Below are 15,529 nucleotides of genomic sequence, written 5' to 3' on the forward strand. Positions count from 1 at the left end.
TATCCCTATTGGTTCGTGGTCCGATCAAGGGAGGGTGTAGTGGAGACGGAGTTCCAGGTACACACATTGCTATGTTAGCATAAGCGTCTTAGAAGTTAAAGCGCCATCTTGCCACTTTTGCTGCTTTTGCACACGACACTACAGATAGATGTTATTATATGAAAACTGCTTGCTTGCCTTTTCTTCACATGAGAACGGTCTGATATTCACATCCCTAGATGTGCACCGCGACCTTGGTCTGAACATTGTGTGCAGAAACAATCAGGGCCAACAAACAATGTATGCTTTTGAATTCAGGTTGATCGGCCCATGCTCTAGCCATAACACGCACACAGCTGCAAATATCTGAAACCCGAGCGCCTTTAATATTGCAGTTTGCATGCATGAGACACACATTTTGGAGAAGACTTTTTCCAGACACAGAGCAAAGCTGATCCTGTGATGTGATTCACCTAAGCTGAAATTTACGGTATGGGGTTCCCCATTCAAACCTAGAGACCTTCTATTAGTTTAATAATACTAGCTTACTAGCGAAGGGAGGGTGGTTGTATTCCACTATCATTTGTAATATGATTTCTCCTTTCATTTTCTATGGTATTGTAACAATGCTGATGGTTTTATTTCTAATCATTTGTCTGCTTATATTAGCCAAAGTACTGCATCTTAGGACACGCAGCTTATAAAATAAACATTTTAAACTTTACTGTGTCTCTGATTACTCTGTTGTGGACTGATATGAGAATAATAACGAACAGGTATTTCTGATTCCCACCATTCCTGAGAGCACTTTAAGTCGCGTGTTCTGGGTTGTCTAATCATTGGTCGCTTTGAGATGATACGGAGAGCGAATGAGACACTGATGCTAGTCGGATAGGGGTTCTGGGTACTGAGGTGAGTTTTTGGTACACCGCAATTCACTGAGGTCCTGGTTTCCTGCGCATAGTTCTGTGCATGAGCAGAATCCCTGCAAAAATGGCCTACAATCTTGTTATGCGCGGTTTGCATCATCAGCCTCACACACTTTTGCATCACCACAGTTGTCCTTGGTGAGATCCTTCCTCAGTTCCTCGGATTTAGCTATTCATCATCGTCCCTGGCTGTCAGTCTCAATCTTAACTCCGATTTTCCAAACAGAGAGGAGTCTAAGATGCCAACTTGCATAAATACAACCCAGACCAACAGAAAAGTGAGGTCAACATACTGTCTAACTTGGTCTTAATGTAGAAAGGAGACATATAGTGGGAAGGGGACAGCTGGGAAAGCTCAAACGACAACCAAGTATAATTTCATATCTGGAAGCTATCTTTGTAATTTGAAAGTAACACAAGATAAAAGGGAATATGCATAGATAACTTGAAGCAACATAAATATCCATAAAAAGAATACCTTAAAGAAGAAATTTGAACACATATCCTGCAGAGTTCATCCCCCAAGTAACTGGCTATCGAGTCTCCCATCAGCACTTCTTTCACTAGACACTTATCACACACTTTCAAAAGTTTAATGTTAGCAGTTACCCAAAAGAACTGTATCATAATTCACTCCACTGACTGCATATTTCCACAAAGCAAATCAAACTCTGGTCTGCATAAAAAGCTTGGGACTGTCTGCAAAATCACAAGTGGTTGTGTTAAGTAATGGAACTTATTGAGCACCCAAATACCAGATGTGTGTCCAGATGCCAAAGAGACTAACACCAATATAAGCCTAAAACAATCGTCAGACCAATTGTAAGACATTCAAATTCAGTGTCCCAGCTACATGAGAAGGAGTTAAACAAAGCCAGGACAGCATTACCACGCATTATGTCTGGTCTTCAAGGCTTTCCTGAATTAAAGCAATGAAGGGATTTTGTGCAGGGTTATAGGCAAAGAATTCCACAACTTAGAAGCCGTCACAGAGAAAGCCCTGCCTCCAGATCATATATGCTTAAATCTAGCCCTATGCAGAAGGCAGAGGGATTTAAATGTAATTCTCTTTACCACTGGAAGCCAATGCAGCTAGACAAGGGCAGATAATGCAGATCCATATCTAGGTAGTCCAAGGGCTAATTTAGAAGCAACATTTTGAACACGCTGAAGCTTCATCAGCACACCAGACGGGGCACCTAAAACATGGAGTAACAATTGTCGAGACGACTGAGGGTGGCAGCCTGGACCTCGATCTGATTAGCCTGTGAGGGGAGCAGTGAAACAATATTTCTCAACAACCTTAACAGATGGAACAGGTCAGGTGATTGACCTGCCTATCTAAGGACAGGTTGTCCTTAAAGTAAAAACAAAAGCCTGGATTCTTTACAAGCTTTGCTAGATTAGGAGGATAAGGACAGAAAGGAAGACAAAAAAAGGAAGCAAAGTGTTAAACAGGCATAGAGTTAGAATCTGAATTCACTGTCAGGGCATTGAGATGCAGTCAGGAGGTAAGAGAAGGTATGCACTGATGGAACGTGTCTTAAGGACCCAGCCTTGATTAGTCAAAGGCAATAACTACCTGGGTGCCAACCGCATAATTCATGCATGTGACACTCAGAGACCTGATCAATACAGTCAAGAGCCGGATATATATATTAACCAGGGTCGCGTATAGTGCAGACCACTTCGGGACACTATGACTCAATGCCTTATATGCTGACATGTAAGAAGGGCGGTAAACGGCTGGTACCTGTCATCAAGATAGGGTCTAAAGCAATGGAGTGCTATGGAATAACAGTGCGAGAGTCATACAAACAGCAGATTGTGTGCTACAGAAATGCACAATGGGTTATCTTTCACCAGACAAGCAACTTGCAACCTGCGGCTATGCACCTATGTCATATGCTGCAGGCCAGGGTCAGTCAGCTGTTCACCTTAAATCAACCCAAATCTGATCCAGCAGAGTAACCTGCAAAGGAACAGAAATCAAATTATGTGACATTCCTTGGTATAAAAATAAAACGAAGGGAGAAGCAGGAGCTAGGGCAGATACAGCATTGAGCCTGGCCCACAGGGAGATAGTCAGGTGAAAGGGCATGCATTTGTAGAATATTTAAAAGAGGAGTCACAGAAAAAGGTGTTTTTAAGAGATTAGCCAGGCTGCTAGTCTCTCGGACACAAACTCATCAAAATATTGAAAAGTGTGTTACTAGGAAGGGAAACTAAATGATAATTAAGATATCCATTTAAATTGTGAAAAAACATAGGTACTAAAAAGCTTAGGCCCTCATTAAAAGTGACCAGATAATGCAGGCTTAGTTAAAAATGCCCAAAACGGGATAACGTGCAGTGCAGTGTTACCGCACCAGGCATTCCTGGGTGTGGTAATACTGCATTTACTAGGGCCAGATCCTTTAGATCATACATGGAGAACTCTGTCCTTATAAAAATTCCAAGAAATATGGGTTCACATGGGGGTTTCAGTGGGTAAACTTCAATTCTCGCATTTATTCTGCCCTCATATAGGCGTTTCCTTGGGATACATTTGTGATCCAGCACCACATAATACTCGGCTGATCGCAATGAGGGTTGCTCAATTGAAAGGCAACAAAGAAATCAACAGATGACAATCCTATATTTACATATATTTATGTCGTTCAGAAAGCAGCACCTCATCAGCCATCAACTCATCGGACTTATGAACCCTCGGGAAGTCTCTTCATGTTCACCTCCAACATTTACAAAATTGTAGGCATTGCATCTAATGTGACAAGTTATTCTCACACCAGAGATAATGTTGCATGGGAAAAGCAGTTTCCTAGAAAAGCTCTTGCATTGTAGAAATCGGTCGATCAATGTCTAAAAAGCCAATTGGCGAAAGCTGTCGCTATAGATGGATAGGTGCAAAGTGCAGGTGACAACTAGAAGGGCGGGGCACACATTAGTTCCTCTGTGTTGTGAATCAAGGATGGGAAATCAAATATAACCCAGTCACGCACTACATGATAACCAGCTCTCTTGCCTACTAAGTGTGCCAAGAGCTCTGTAATGAGGAAGAATGGAAGAAAAGCAAACCAAAGATGTCGATTCAGCAACCATGGGAGAGGATGCAAGACACTTTGCAATTCAAGAGGAGCAAACGTGTTATGATCGGTGTACAATCTCCCACACTTTTACATCACGTTAATTGCATTTAGTGAGATCCTTTCTCACCTCCACACGGATGCCAGATTTTTCCATTCATCCTTCTTCATGGCTGTCAGTCCTAATATACACTCTGGATTGCCAAACAGAGATTTGTTTTAGGAACCATCTTTGTTAAAGGCAACCCAGACCAGCAGAAGATTGAGGTCCATGTTCTGACTTACTTGGTCCTAGTGTTGAAAAGAGAAAAAAACTCAAGGCACGGGCAGCTAAGAAACGACAATCTAATGTCAGGTGTAATTCCATGTCTGGAAAATGGGTTTGAAGGTGGCCTCAAAGGACTACCTCCTCAATGCCTCAAGGAGCAACTCATTAGTCCTCAACAAGGCTCCCACAACTCCTCCGGCTTATAAACCCTAAAGCAGTCAGCCTCTCCATGTCTACTTCCTTCCTCCTCAGAATTGTGGGCATTGAATCCCACATAACATATTCCCACACTCACATGTACAGCTTTCAGTTTCTCCAAGCTAGGCTAAGGGTTTATAATTAAAACATAAGCATATATTAATTTACAAAAGCACATGGTTCTTCGCGATTTGCATTTAATATGGTCAATCATCTCACATTTTGGACAGCATATTACAGAAACTCTTATTTTTACACAAATGTGAAACAACATGGTTATCTGATAGCTTAGTTAAGTGGGAGTATCTGAAGCAGCAGAACAATCAACTGTATTTATGTGGGCTTTTATAATCAACATACAATATAAAGTAGACTCCCTTATTTTCCAAATTACTAAAAACTATTTATGGAGTAAAAATACAGAAAATTAGTTTTTCACAGAATAACAAATCTTATGTAAAAAGCGCACAAGCAGTCAGAAAAGCAAACAAACAAGTTTAAAAACCCGGTTTGTTGTGAAATCACACAGCCTGGATCGGATTTTTTGTTATTTCACAGTTGATAATAGTACATTAAGATGTGTACATGTATTTAATAATCTGAAAGTGAATTAGCAAAATTAACCCTGAGAAAAATCAGTCTTCTTTTTTCTAAGGTCAGCATATAAAGTGCATAAAACAAGGTGCAAGACATTTTCATTTCACAGAAGAGTCAGAAAAGGCACCTTCTGCCTAAATCCTCACTCTTTAGATTTCCGGGTTTAGTCCGCTAGAAATAAAATGCTCATATGGAATCTTGTTATTTCCAAAGTTTTGGTTTTCATCCAGATTGGGAAGTCTCTATCAAATTTGTTTTATAGCTGTTGTAAATATCCAATAAAGCTTTGGCACAAGGCAATATCAAATATTCTGTTAAAATCAATGGCATTACTTCTTGAATTGTCCGCCTTCTCAAATTTCCCAATTTGCTCCAAGAGTTACGAACCAAATGGAGTCATGGAATTCCAAAAGCACACGTTTGAACAGTGATAGGCTGTATCACATACATTTTATTTTTGCCGTATCTTATCTGGCCAACACACTAAAGTCTAGCTGGCAGTTATTGTTTCAGAATCCACTTCAGCATTTACAAGAAAAAAAAAGCAGAGACAAGAGAGAATGAGTCGCAAAGCGGCTCTAATAACACCTCTGTAGTCATTGCAATAGAAGGGGCACAGCATGAGTCACACAAATGTTTTTTGTATAGTTTTGATTTGACTCATTAACAATGCCGGAACAATTTCAGAACATACATTTATGATATTTGCCTGGAACATTAACATTTTTTAGAGAATCTCCTGGATACGGAAACTAAATTAATTTAATATATTAGGATTTGGTTTTGTTTGAGGTCCAAACACCATCATTTCCCAGAGAACCATCGGATCATTGTTTTTCCTTGAGTTAAAGGAAGCATCCCACAAAGGCATTTTTTGTTTAAAAAGCTTTTTGTATTCTATTATGGAAAGGAGACATTTCTCTGAATTATTTGTGTTCAAGTTATACTGTTTCTCTTCCAAACACTGTGTTCTTATCATTTCCTAACCAAGCCCTGCATGGGTTTGGAGGAAGATCTTTGGGAACTCCCAGGGTTACAGTGACCCTAATGTATGGATCCCCAATCATAAAGACAAAATCTTAGTTTGCTAAATTCTCCTGTGCCTCGAACACCATGCTTTCATAGCTATAAATAAGAGATGATCTGTTAAGCAACTTCTGAATTCCAAATTGCGTTCACGCCTTCTTTGGATGCCAATATTTAAGCCTGCATTAATAAATCGGGGCAAAGGAGCAACAAGTACCTTGTTCTCATACTGAGCATCAGCTGTAGGATGAGAGGTTTATTATCACTTGCCGGCTACTTAAAAAGTAAACAGAACAAAAAAGTAAAAGTGTGTATCAAGACATAATGTTTAAATCTTGAATAGGGACCTTTGAAGAATGTGAGTTTGGGTGCTTGATTATCTAGTAATCAGTAGGTGAGGTGCTTGGGGCATGCCTGACCATCAACATGATCAACATCTTCCCAATTTTATTAGACTTAATTTCCAAAGTGGCTGGCCTTGAAACTTACATTACATTATCTAGTTCTTCATAAAGATCTCCCAAGAACAACCGAGTGGACAGTTTTGCATTAAAGTAACCATACAGAATTACATGTATTTTTTTAGCTTTAAATCACATTGTCCAGCAATTATCCATCGCAAGTAAATTGTTAGAAGATTCCTTTTATGCTAAATAAGTGTTTAGACCAACTAGTGATGCGCAACTCAGCCACTAACACACTGAGGTTGTCTCTATCTGTAAACAAGACCCAATGAGGGTTAGCTCGATTAGGGTCATCAGAACATCCGAACAGTATTATGAAGGCTAAACACAATTCCATGGTACTAATTTAAGTTAGAATAGATTCAGGGGATATTTGTAGCAGCAACAGCTACAAATTAGTTTTCTCTTTATAGCACGCTACTAAATAGAACTTACAATTCAGAAAACAGTATAGGAAGTTGTACATATTAAGGTTTCCGTTTGCAGTGGAATTACAGGGGTGTCGTCAACCCCCCGCTTAAGCAGCTACATCAGGAGTGGAGTTCTTGATGGGCCTCTTCTGTCTGCAACTCGGCAGACTTGTAAAAAACGTGAAAGGGTTGTGTGAGTGAAATGATGGATGGATGTGTGAGTGAAAGGGTAAATTTGTGAATGAAAGGGTGGATGGGTGAGTGGATGAATGAGTGAAAGTATAGATGTAAGGATGGACAGTGAAAGAATGGATCGATGAATGAAAGGGAGGGTGGACAAATAAAAAGTTGAATGGATGATGAGAATGAATGGATGAGTCAAAGGGTAGATGGATGGATGAATGAATGAGTGAGTGAAAGGGTGGATGTGAGGATGGATGAGTGAAAAAATAGATGGAGGGATGAAAGAATGGGCAGATGGATGAGTGTAAGGATGAATGGATGTGTGACAGGATGGAGCTGAGGGGTCATGAACCCCCAACTTTAGCAGCTACAGCAGGTGTGGAGTTCTTGATGGAACTCTTCTATCTGCAACTTGGCAGGCACATGTGAATGATTGAGTGGAAGTATGTATGGAAGGATGTGTGAGTGAAAGGGCGTATTGATGGGTGAGTGACATTATAGCTGGATGAGTATATAGATGAGTGAAAGGGTGTATGTAAGAGTGAAATATTGGGTGGCTGAGTGAAAGGGAGGGTGGATGGATGGGTAAGTGAGTGAAAAGAAGGATGGATGGGATGATGGAAAGGAAAGGTGGATGATTGGATGAGTGAAAGGATTGATGGAATTAAAAATTGAATGGATGGATGAGTGAATGGGAGGGATAATGGACGGATAGATGAGTGAAAGTATGGATGGATGCTTGAATGGAAGAATAAATGGATGGATGGAAGGATAAGTGGATGAATGGATGTGGGGAAGAGTAGAAGAGTGAGTGAAAGGGTGCGACGGATGTATGAATAAAAGGATAGATGGATGAGTGGAAGAGTGGATGGAGAGATAGATGAGTGAAAGGATGGATGGGTGGATGGATGGATGACTGGATGTATGGATGGGTAGGTTTAAATATGGATGGGGGGATGGACAGAATGGTGAAAAACTCAATGATAGATGAAAGAATGAATGAATGACAGAATGTAAAGGTGAAATTGTGGATATCAGCAAGTGGGAGGAAGAAGGAAAGGATAAATTGATAGATGCTTGGGTTTAAGAAACAAGAGAGCTCTTCTGAGGAGGGTTGTGATTGTGATGACTTACTTTGTTTGCTTGGTGCCATAAGAGTATTTGATTCGATGTGGGGGTATTTTAATTTTCAGGCTTCTCCTTTGTGGAATTATAATGCTGGGCACAAGATCGCATAACTGCTTCTGGGACAAAAATGTAATTTATGAAAATTAATATATTAGCTCGTCCTTTTATGAAAATCTATTTTAATCTTCCAAAATGTCCATACTGAGGGTGTTTGTCCAGTCTACCAGATTGTCAACTTCTTCTTCCCAAAGCTCCTCTCTATGTCCCATAGGTGACTCCATTTTTGTTGCTAGGGACAGTGGTTTGTCTGTGGGGTGACAAAGAACATGCAAATAAGTAATAATTGTTGCAAAGGCCATAGTAAATATACCACATTCCTTCAATAGAAAACATTGCTTAGTCAGAAGTGCCTGTTGCATACTGTCGCCTAGAATTGTCGCGTAGGGATGATCACCTTGTAATGATTCTTCTTAAACTAAAAGTAAACTCATTGTAACAGGGTCACAGTGCATAGATCCATACATACGTCGGCTGTATTGTAATGATTTTTCTTAAATTAAAAGAAAAGCCGTTATTTGATAGTTACTGGTGATACGTGCATACAAATGGCAACTATCTTGGAATGGGTTTTCTGTTAGTTTAGGAAAATTATCCCAGATGGCTATTGTGCACACACAGATAGCCATTTTGGAATGCTCTGTAAACAATTTTAACAACTGCACATCTATACCCTCCGGCAGAGCTAGGAGTGTGTGGAAGCTCGGGGTAAGTGGGTGATCAGGCACAGAGCAGGGAAGGAAAGAAGCTGAAAGTACGAGAGAGAAAATAGTCCCTTATACGTACCATGCAATGCTTGACGTCAGCTACAGAAGGTCTTATTCTACCAATCAAAGCTAAATGAGAAAGAAGTATTCCTAAGGAAGCAGTACAAATACAGAAGTATGGAGGAAAGCCACTGAAATGAGACAGACCAGAAAGGCAAAGAGTTTGTGAGGAAGGGGTGGACAAAGAGCACACTCTAGGCCTACAATGATTGCAATAGGTCTGTTGGCCAACAGGCAAATTAAGCATTCTGTAAAAAAATCCCAAAAGGGAGTCGATCAAAGTAGGTAGGCCGAATCTGGTCTTTGGGTTGCCAGTGTTTCAGCTCAAGGAGGGCCGGGGTTGGCAGTACGAGCTGGACTGTTCCTACTGGAGCAGGACCACGGCTGATTTGCATGTAGATGGGTCTGAAACCAATTAGGTGGAATGCTACCCTGAACAATTGCCAGTGGTTAGACTATTTTCAAGCACTCCTCCCGTCAGCTTCTGTGCGCTTGACCCTTTTACGGGGAAACAGGTCTTTGATTTCACCATCAGACGATAGCCCAGAGCAGGAGAGAAAGGCAGACAAGGGAGATGAACATTGGAAGAGAAATATCGGAAAAGAAAGACAAAGGCGAAAACTGAATGAAAAAGAATCTGCAAGAGGGAGAAAGACAGGTGGAATAAACAGGCATGAGCTCGAATCAGATTAGACAGCTTTGGTATTAGGCAACCAGGGCAGCATTTTTGCAAGCCCCTTAAGAAAGCTTCAGGCTTCTGCGCTTATTTGTATTTATTTATTATATTAGGCACAGCACCGGAGGAAATATACTAACGGCAATGTGGCCCTCTGCAAGGAGAGGCAGACACAAATGATATCACTCAGCAAATGTTTTACAAACTAGGTAAAACAGGTTGAGGCTGAAGAAGCAACTGAATAGGGACCAAATCTATATAAAAATGAAAACAGCGATATGATTTACAGGCATTACGTCAAAATCCATGTAGTATTTTTCTTTTTTTTTGGGCTTATTAAAGTGATCTTACTTTCTGTTGACATTTAAAAGTCATAAATGAACCAGATGCAGCGTTTTCCCCTTTTGTTCTTTCAGCTAGTTATAATTCGTTAACAACCATTGGCAAAGAGAATGGTTACATTCTGTTCTTTTTTTATCACTTCTGATGTCTCACACAAGATCAAAACAAAACAAAAATGTTTTCGCTCCCGTAACATGGTGGCCATGCGCTTAAAATAAAATTAACCAACACATGTAAACAGAAACATACAGGTGGGCTTTTTGTTTTTTTTTTACTTTTGATGCGTATCACTTTATAATTGGTTCCTATTCATACAATAAGAAAATATGGATTATTTGTAATTACTACAACGTGAGGACTGGTTTAACCACACAACGATGACTCAATAATAGGATAAAGGTAGCCCTGGCATTGAATTACACTTCCTTTAGGCAGATGTGAACATGAGATTAGGAAAAATTTGTGTCACTCACAGAGGGCCAATTGTAAGAAAGTGCCCTCTTTTTGCATGGTTGCCCCCACTTTCTGCTGAATTGCTGATGTACTTCGGCTAAATGTGCTCTGGTTTCCTGCCAAACAGGTGCTCAGGGCCTACATTCTTTCCCTAAAACTGCATTAAAAACAAAACCCAAGTGGCACTCTTTGGCCACAGGTCAGTCCCTTGCAAATGGTACCACAGGTACCAAGGGCACTGTGGCCAGGCAAGGCTGCAGCACTTATTGTACCACCCTTAGAGGCCCTGTACCTTTACACACACACACTGCCTTTGCAGGCTGTGTGTTTTGGTGTAAAGCAAAGTGAAGAGTTGTCATGGCACACATCCCTGTGTGCCATGCCGATAACCCACTGCCCTGGCATAGGTCAGCCACCACTCTAGCTGGGTTCACTATACCATTGGTGAGGGTACAGGTACATGAGCCCTGTACCCCTACAGTGTCCAAGCCAATTCTTAGACATTGTAAGTGCAGTACTGCCCTGAAGAGTATATGGTGTTTTTACAAACTCCACAGCACCATGACGGTTTTACTGAAAACGGAGAAGTTTGGTATCATGAAAAATGCACTCAGAAGGCATCTTAGAGATGCCCCCTGAAAAACGACCTAACACTAGTGTCTAGGTTGAGTTGCTGATCGCCAGCTGCCACCACCAGATGTTTCTGGACCCCTGAGTCGAGAGCCTGCTGCTCTTGGGGGGTCTGAAACAATGCATTTCCTAGGACAAGGTGCCAAGCTCTCCTCCCCCTGGATGGGCAGGGACCACGAAGGGGAAGCTTGAAAGACTTGATGCCTTTGTGAGCTTCCCCAGGCCTTTTGCGGCTTCCAGCAACTAGCCCTCACCGGTTCTGACCCCCACTTTGGGTGGACGAATCAGCGAGAAAACCAAGTGAGGAAGGGAGGTGTGCCCACCTTTACCAACCCCACCCTTCAGTTGGTGGAAGCGAGGTGAAGCACAACTCTCAGTCCCCGCCATCCTGCAGATGGGGGGACCTAGCCAACCAGAGTGAAGCATATGCCCCGCTCCCACTGGAAGGTGGCATAATAGGGGGTGTACCCACTCAAAGGAAGGGACCCATTGGTCCCAACCTTTACCTACCTGTAACGCCCCTAAATCTAGTATTTAGGGGGCACCTTGAACCTTGCTACCTCAGACAGTATACAGACAAAGAAGACAAGAAGAAGGACCGAAGAGCCTACTGAAACTAAGGAGAGGAGGGTGCCCACTAACTTGGCCCCAGATCTACCAACCTCTCCCCACCTCGAACCTGCTCCAACGAAATCCCGGTGTATCCTGCAGCCAGCAACCTCGAGAACCCAGAGGACCTGCCCTGCCTTCCACCCCAAAGACTTTGTTTCCTGTGAGCACCGGATTTGCCAAAAACGTGAGTCTGCACCACTCTGCACCCGACGCCCACGGCCAAAGATCTGGAGGACCCCAATGACCGCGTTCGGAGCAGGTAAGAAAACCCGACACCTAAAGACAGCCCTGCACCAGAAGTCCCATGGCCTTGGGTGGCCCAACTAACAGTGTCCCAGCATACCCAGGCATGCCAACTTACCTCTCCAACCGGTGGTCACCTCCAGAATATCTTCGTCCCCGAGCCTGCAGTCTTGGTTGGAACTGGAGCATCCCCATTGAAATCAACAGGGCACCCGATGACAAACCAGCACCCTGAACCCAGCCGCCGCTGCAGGTGTTTCTTTGGGTGCTAACTCGGATACCCCTTTGCCCTGAGCGTAACACCAGGAGCTGTACTCCCACAACCTTGTCGCCTACTCGAGAGCAGCCACCAACCGGAGGCCCCCTATCCCCCATTGGATAATATTGGGCCTCACAGCACTCTGCGCCCCCCCACGCTGCCCCCACCTCCCCGGGCCATTTCTTATTATGGGGCCAGGGGGCCTTGTGGGCCCTGCAGCCCTGGGGGGCTATTAGTAATAATATGTATGGGGGCATGGGGCCCCCACAATGCCCCGGGGACCACCACCTCCCGGGGCACTAATTATTAAAATATAGGGGTCTGTTGCAGACCCCAGGCCCCTGGGACCACCAACTTTCCGGGGCTATGTTTACGTTGGGAGCCCTTCATTGCCCTGGGGATTGCCACCTCACAGGGCCAGCTCCACCAAGGTTCTGGGGTGCCTACCCCCGGGACCTTGCAGTTTGCAATGACAGGGCTGACACTGCTTTGCTTCGTGGAAGCGTGAGCAGGAAACCTGGGGTGAAGAGGTCCTCTTGTGTCCTGAGGACCTCAGGACTAAAGTGGACTTCATCCGCCGAGCAGCATTGCTCCAGGAGGTGCGTTTGCAGAGTGGTGTAAAAAGGGGGCACAGCTTTGGGCCACTCTCAGCAATCCAGCTGTGTGGGGCTTACTGGAGGTACCTGGTGGGCTAGTTGGCCCCCAGGGACCCTCAGGATTCAAGGGAACTTAATCCCACAACCCTGAACACGCGGGGAGGCGCGTTTCCAGAGTGGTGGAGAAAGGGGGCATGGCCTGTGTCCACCTGTCAGCAATCCCACTATCTGGGGCATACTGGAGGTATCAGGTAGGCTAGTTGGCCCCTAAGGACCCCCAGCAGCGAAGGGGACTTTAATCCCCATCCAAGGGCATGCCAGGGAGTGCATTTGCAGAGTGATGGGGAAAGGGGGTGTGGCCTGCTATGACAATTTAGCAATCCTGCTGTGTGGGACTTACTGGAGGTAAAAGGAGGGGTAGTTGGCCCCCAAGGTTGATCTTGGGGGCCAACTACCCCTCCTGTTACCTCCAGTAAGTCCCACACAGTGGGTTGCTGATTGGTCTTCGGAGGCCACGCCCTCCTTTCTCCTCCACTCTGTAAACGCACCTCCTAGCACAGTACTTTTTCAGGGATGAAGTACACTTTACTCCTGAGGGACTTTGGTGGCCAAGTAACCCTCCTGGTACCTCCTGTATGTCCTACGCTGTGGAATTCCTGAGCACTGGTCAGAGGCCCAGGTCCCTTTCTGCACCACTCTGCAAATGTGAGTACTACCTTATTGTTAGAAATTAGTATTTAAAAAAACCTTAGAAATTCACTGAAAAAAAACATAGCTTTCAGGGACATTATAGTTAGAAATTAGCATTTAAAAAACCTTAGAAATTCACTGGAAAAAAACACAGGTTTCAGGAACGTTATACTTAGACATTTCACTCGTACAAAACCAGAGAAATGTGGCCATTATAGTTAGTTGAGCTAACTAACTCGCGCCCCCGCAATGCACTGCTGATGACGTCACATATTACATCATGGTCAGTGACATCACTGATGATATCTCAAATGACATCACTGATGACATCACTTATGACATCATCCAGTAACAGTTTTTTTTTTTACGTTTAATTTATATATACGCCAAGGTGTATTGAAGAATGAGTGGGTGTATGAGTGACTGAATGGATGATTTAGCAGGTGCGTAACTGACTGTATAAGTGATTATACGTGTCTTAGTGAATGCACGGATTAGTGAATATAGTGAATATATATATATATATATATATATATATATATATATATATATATATATATATATATATGCACAATATTTTACACAAGTCAGGAAAAACAGCTTAAAGCAGTCTATGACTAGAACAAAAAACCCAGGATGAAAAATATGTCATTTATCACGGAGTTAAAGAGTATAGTGAAAGTTATGATTTTTTTCCTCTAATTATTTTATATCACTCAACAAATGATAATTGGTAAAGCTAAAAGAATACCACTTACATTACTATAAAGAAAAATCGGTATTTTGCAAAATGGGGCATATTGTACATTACCTGAAGCTTTATGTGGCAGATAGGAGTCTCTCATTTTAATTTTGCTCACTCTTGGCTGCTTCTCATAATCGTGTTCCTTTGTCCTTGGAGGTTTTGTGAATACTCCACGAACAACAATAGTGTAGCTGAGTGGAAAAGCATATGTTATGTAGAAATTGTATATATAAAATTATGTTTAGAATCCTTTTTATATCAGTTTTACCACACTGCATAGAACAAACAACAAACCTGTACATTCAATCTGATAATGGTATGAAAGTAAGAAAACCCAGTTCTAAACCTGTTAGGAAAAATTGTAAAATATTTGAACTGAAGTAAATGTAAGTTTAGAGAATAGATTGGAAGGACTTAACCAAATCACAACTGAGTCTAATGATACAGAGCAAGCACCCTAACACCCCGAATAGCCAAACACATATTTTTGATTCTGCAAGGTTTAAGAAGGATGGATAATCTGGCTATGGAAAACCCTTATGGATGGTCTCTTTTTCCTTCAGAATATTTTGACGAAAAAAGTTTCTTGACAAATTTTTTAAAAAGTTAAGGTTCACATGATTTTGACACCCTATCTGCATTTTTGTCTTTTAAAGGGAGAAGGAAAAACATTTTATTAATATTATTCATCCTATTTTTCTAGCACTTACAGAAGAGATATCTAGTGACTAGCACTGTAGTGAGTCTTTGTCCTATATGTTAGCAGCAAGCCCTCAACTAAGTGACTCATTCTGTCTGTGTTTTAACTAGTTGAGTGAGAGAGGTGAGATAGGAAGAGGGTGAGTTGGCCTTTCAGAACTCAATTTGAGACATATCAGGATTTCCTTGCTAGGATCTTGAACCCAGTTGTCTGAGGTATTCATGTCAGTATCTTGGTAATGCCTTACAGAGAGCATTGTACATTTCAACCACACTTAAATTGATCGCAACATTTCTTGAGTGCTGCCTTGATTATAGGTATGGGGTGGGCTGCACTTTTAAGAGTGAAGCAACACAGCTTGGTGCAGGTAGTTGATCATACACAGACTATTCTGTACTTTGTTTGCAATTGATTTGATCGCCATATGCATGGAATGTTACATTGCTTCAGTAGCGTAGCAAGAATGTCATGGGGCTAATTCACAGAAGGAA

The 15,529-nt window shown here is 42.3% G+C and overlaps 1 protein-coding gene across 5 annotated transcripts in view; it reads right to left on the minus strand.

Moving 5' to 3' along the window:
- Window positions 1-4,640: 4,640 nt before the first annotated feature.
- Window positions 4,641-15,529, minus strand: part of UBE2U (ubiquitin conjugating enzyme E2 U) — a 376,214-nt gene continuing 365,325 nt past the window's right edge. For all 5 annotated transcript variants that reach the window (XM_085602383.1, XM_085602382.1, XM_085602384.1 and 2 more), the window contains 2 exons: window positions 14,405-14,529; window positions 4,641-8,575 (listed from right to left, as the gene is read on the minus strand). In XM_085602383.1, coding sequence (XP_085458509.1) covers window positions 8,448-8,575; window positions 14,405-14,529 — 253 coding nt within the window. In that variant the 3' untranslated portion in view covers window positions 4,641-8,447. The remainder of the gene's footprint in view (window positions 8,576-14,404; window positions 14,530-15,529) is intronic.

The sequence above is a fragment of the Triturus cristatus genome, chromosome 4_2, assembly GCF_964204655.1.
Source record: "Triturus cristatus chromosome 4_2, aTriCri1.1, whole genome shotgun sequence".
NCBI classification, from domain to species: domain Eukaryota; kingdom Metazoa; phylum Chordata; class Amphibia; order Caudata; family Salamandridae; genus Triturus; species Triturus cristatus.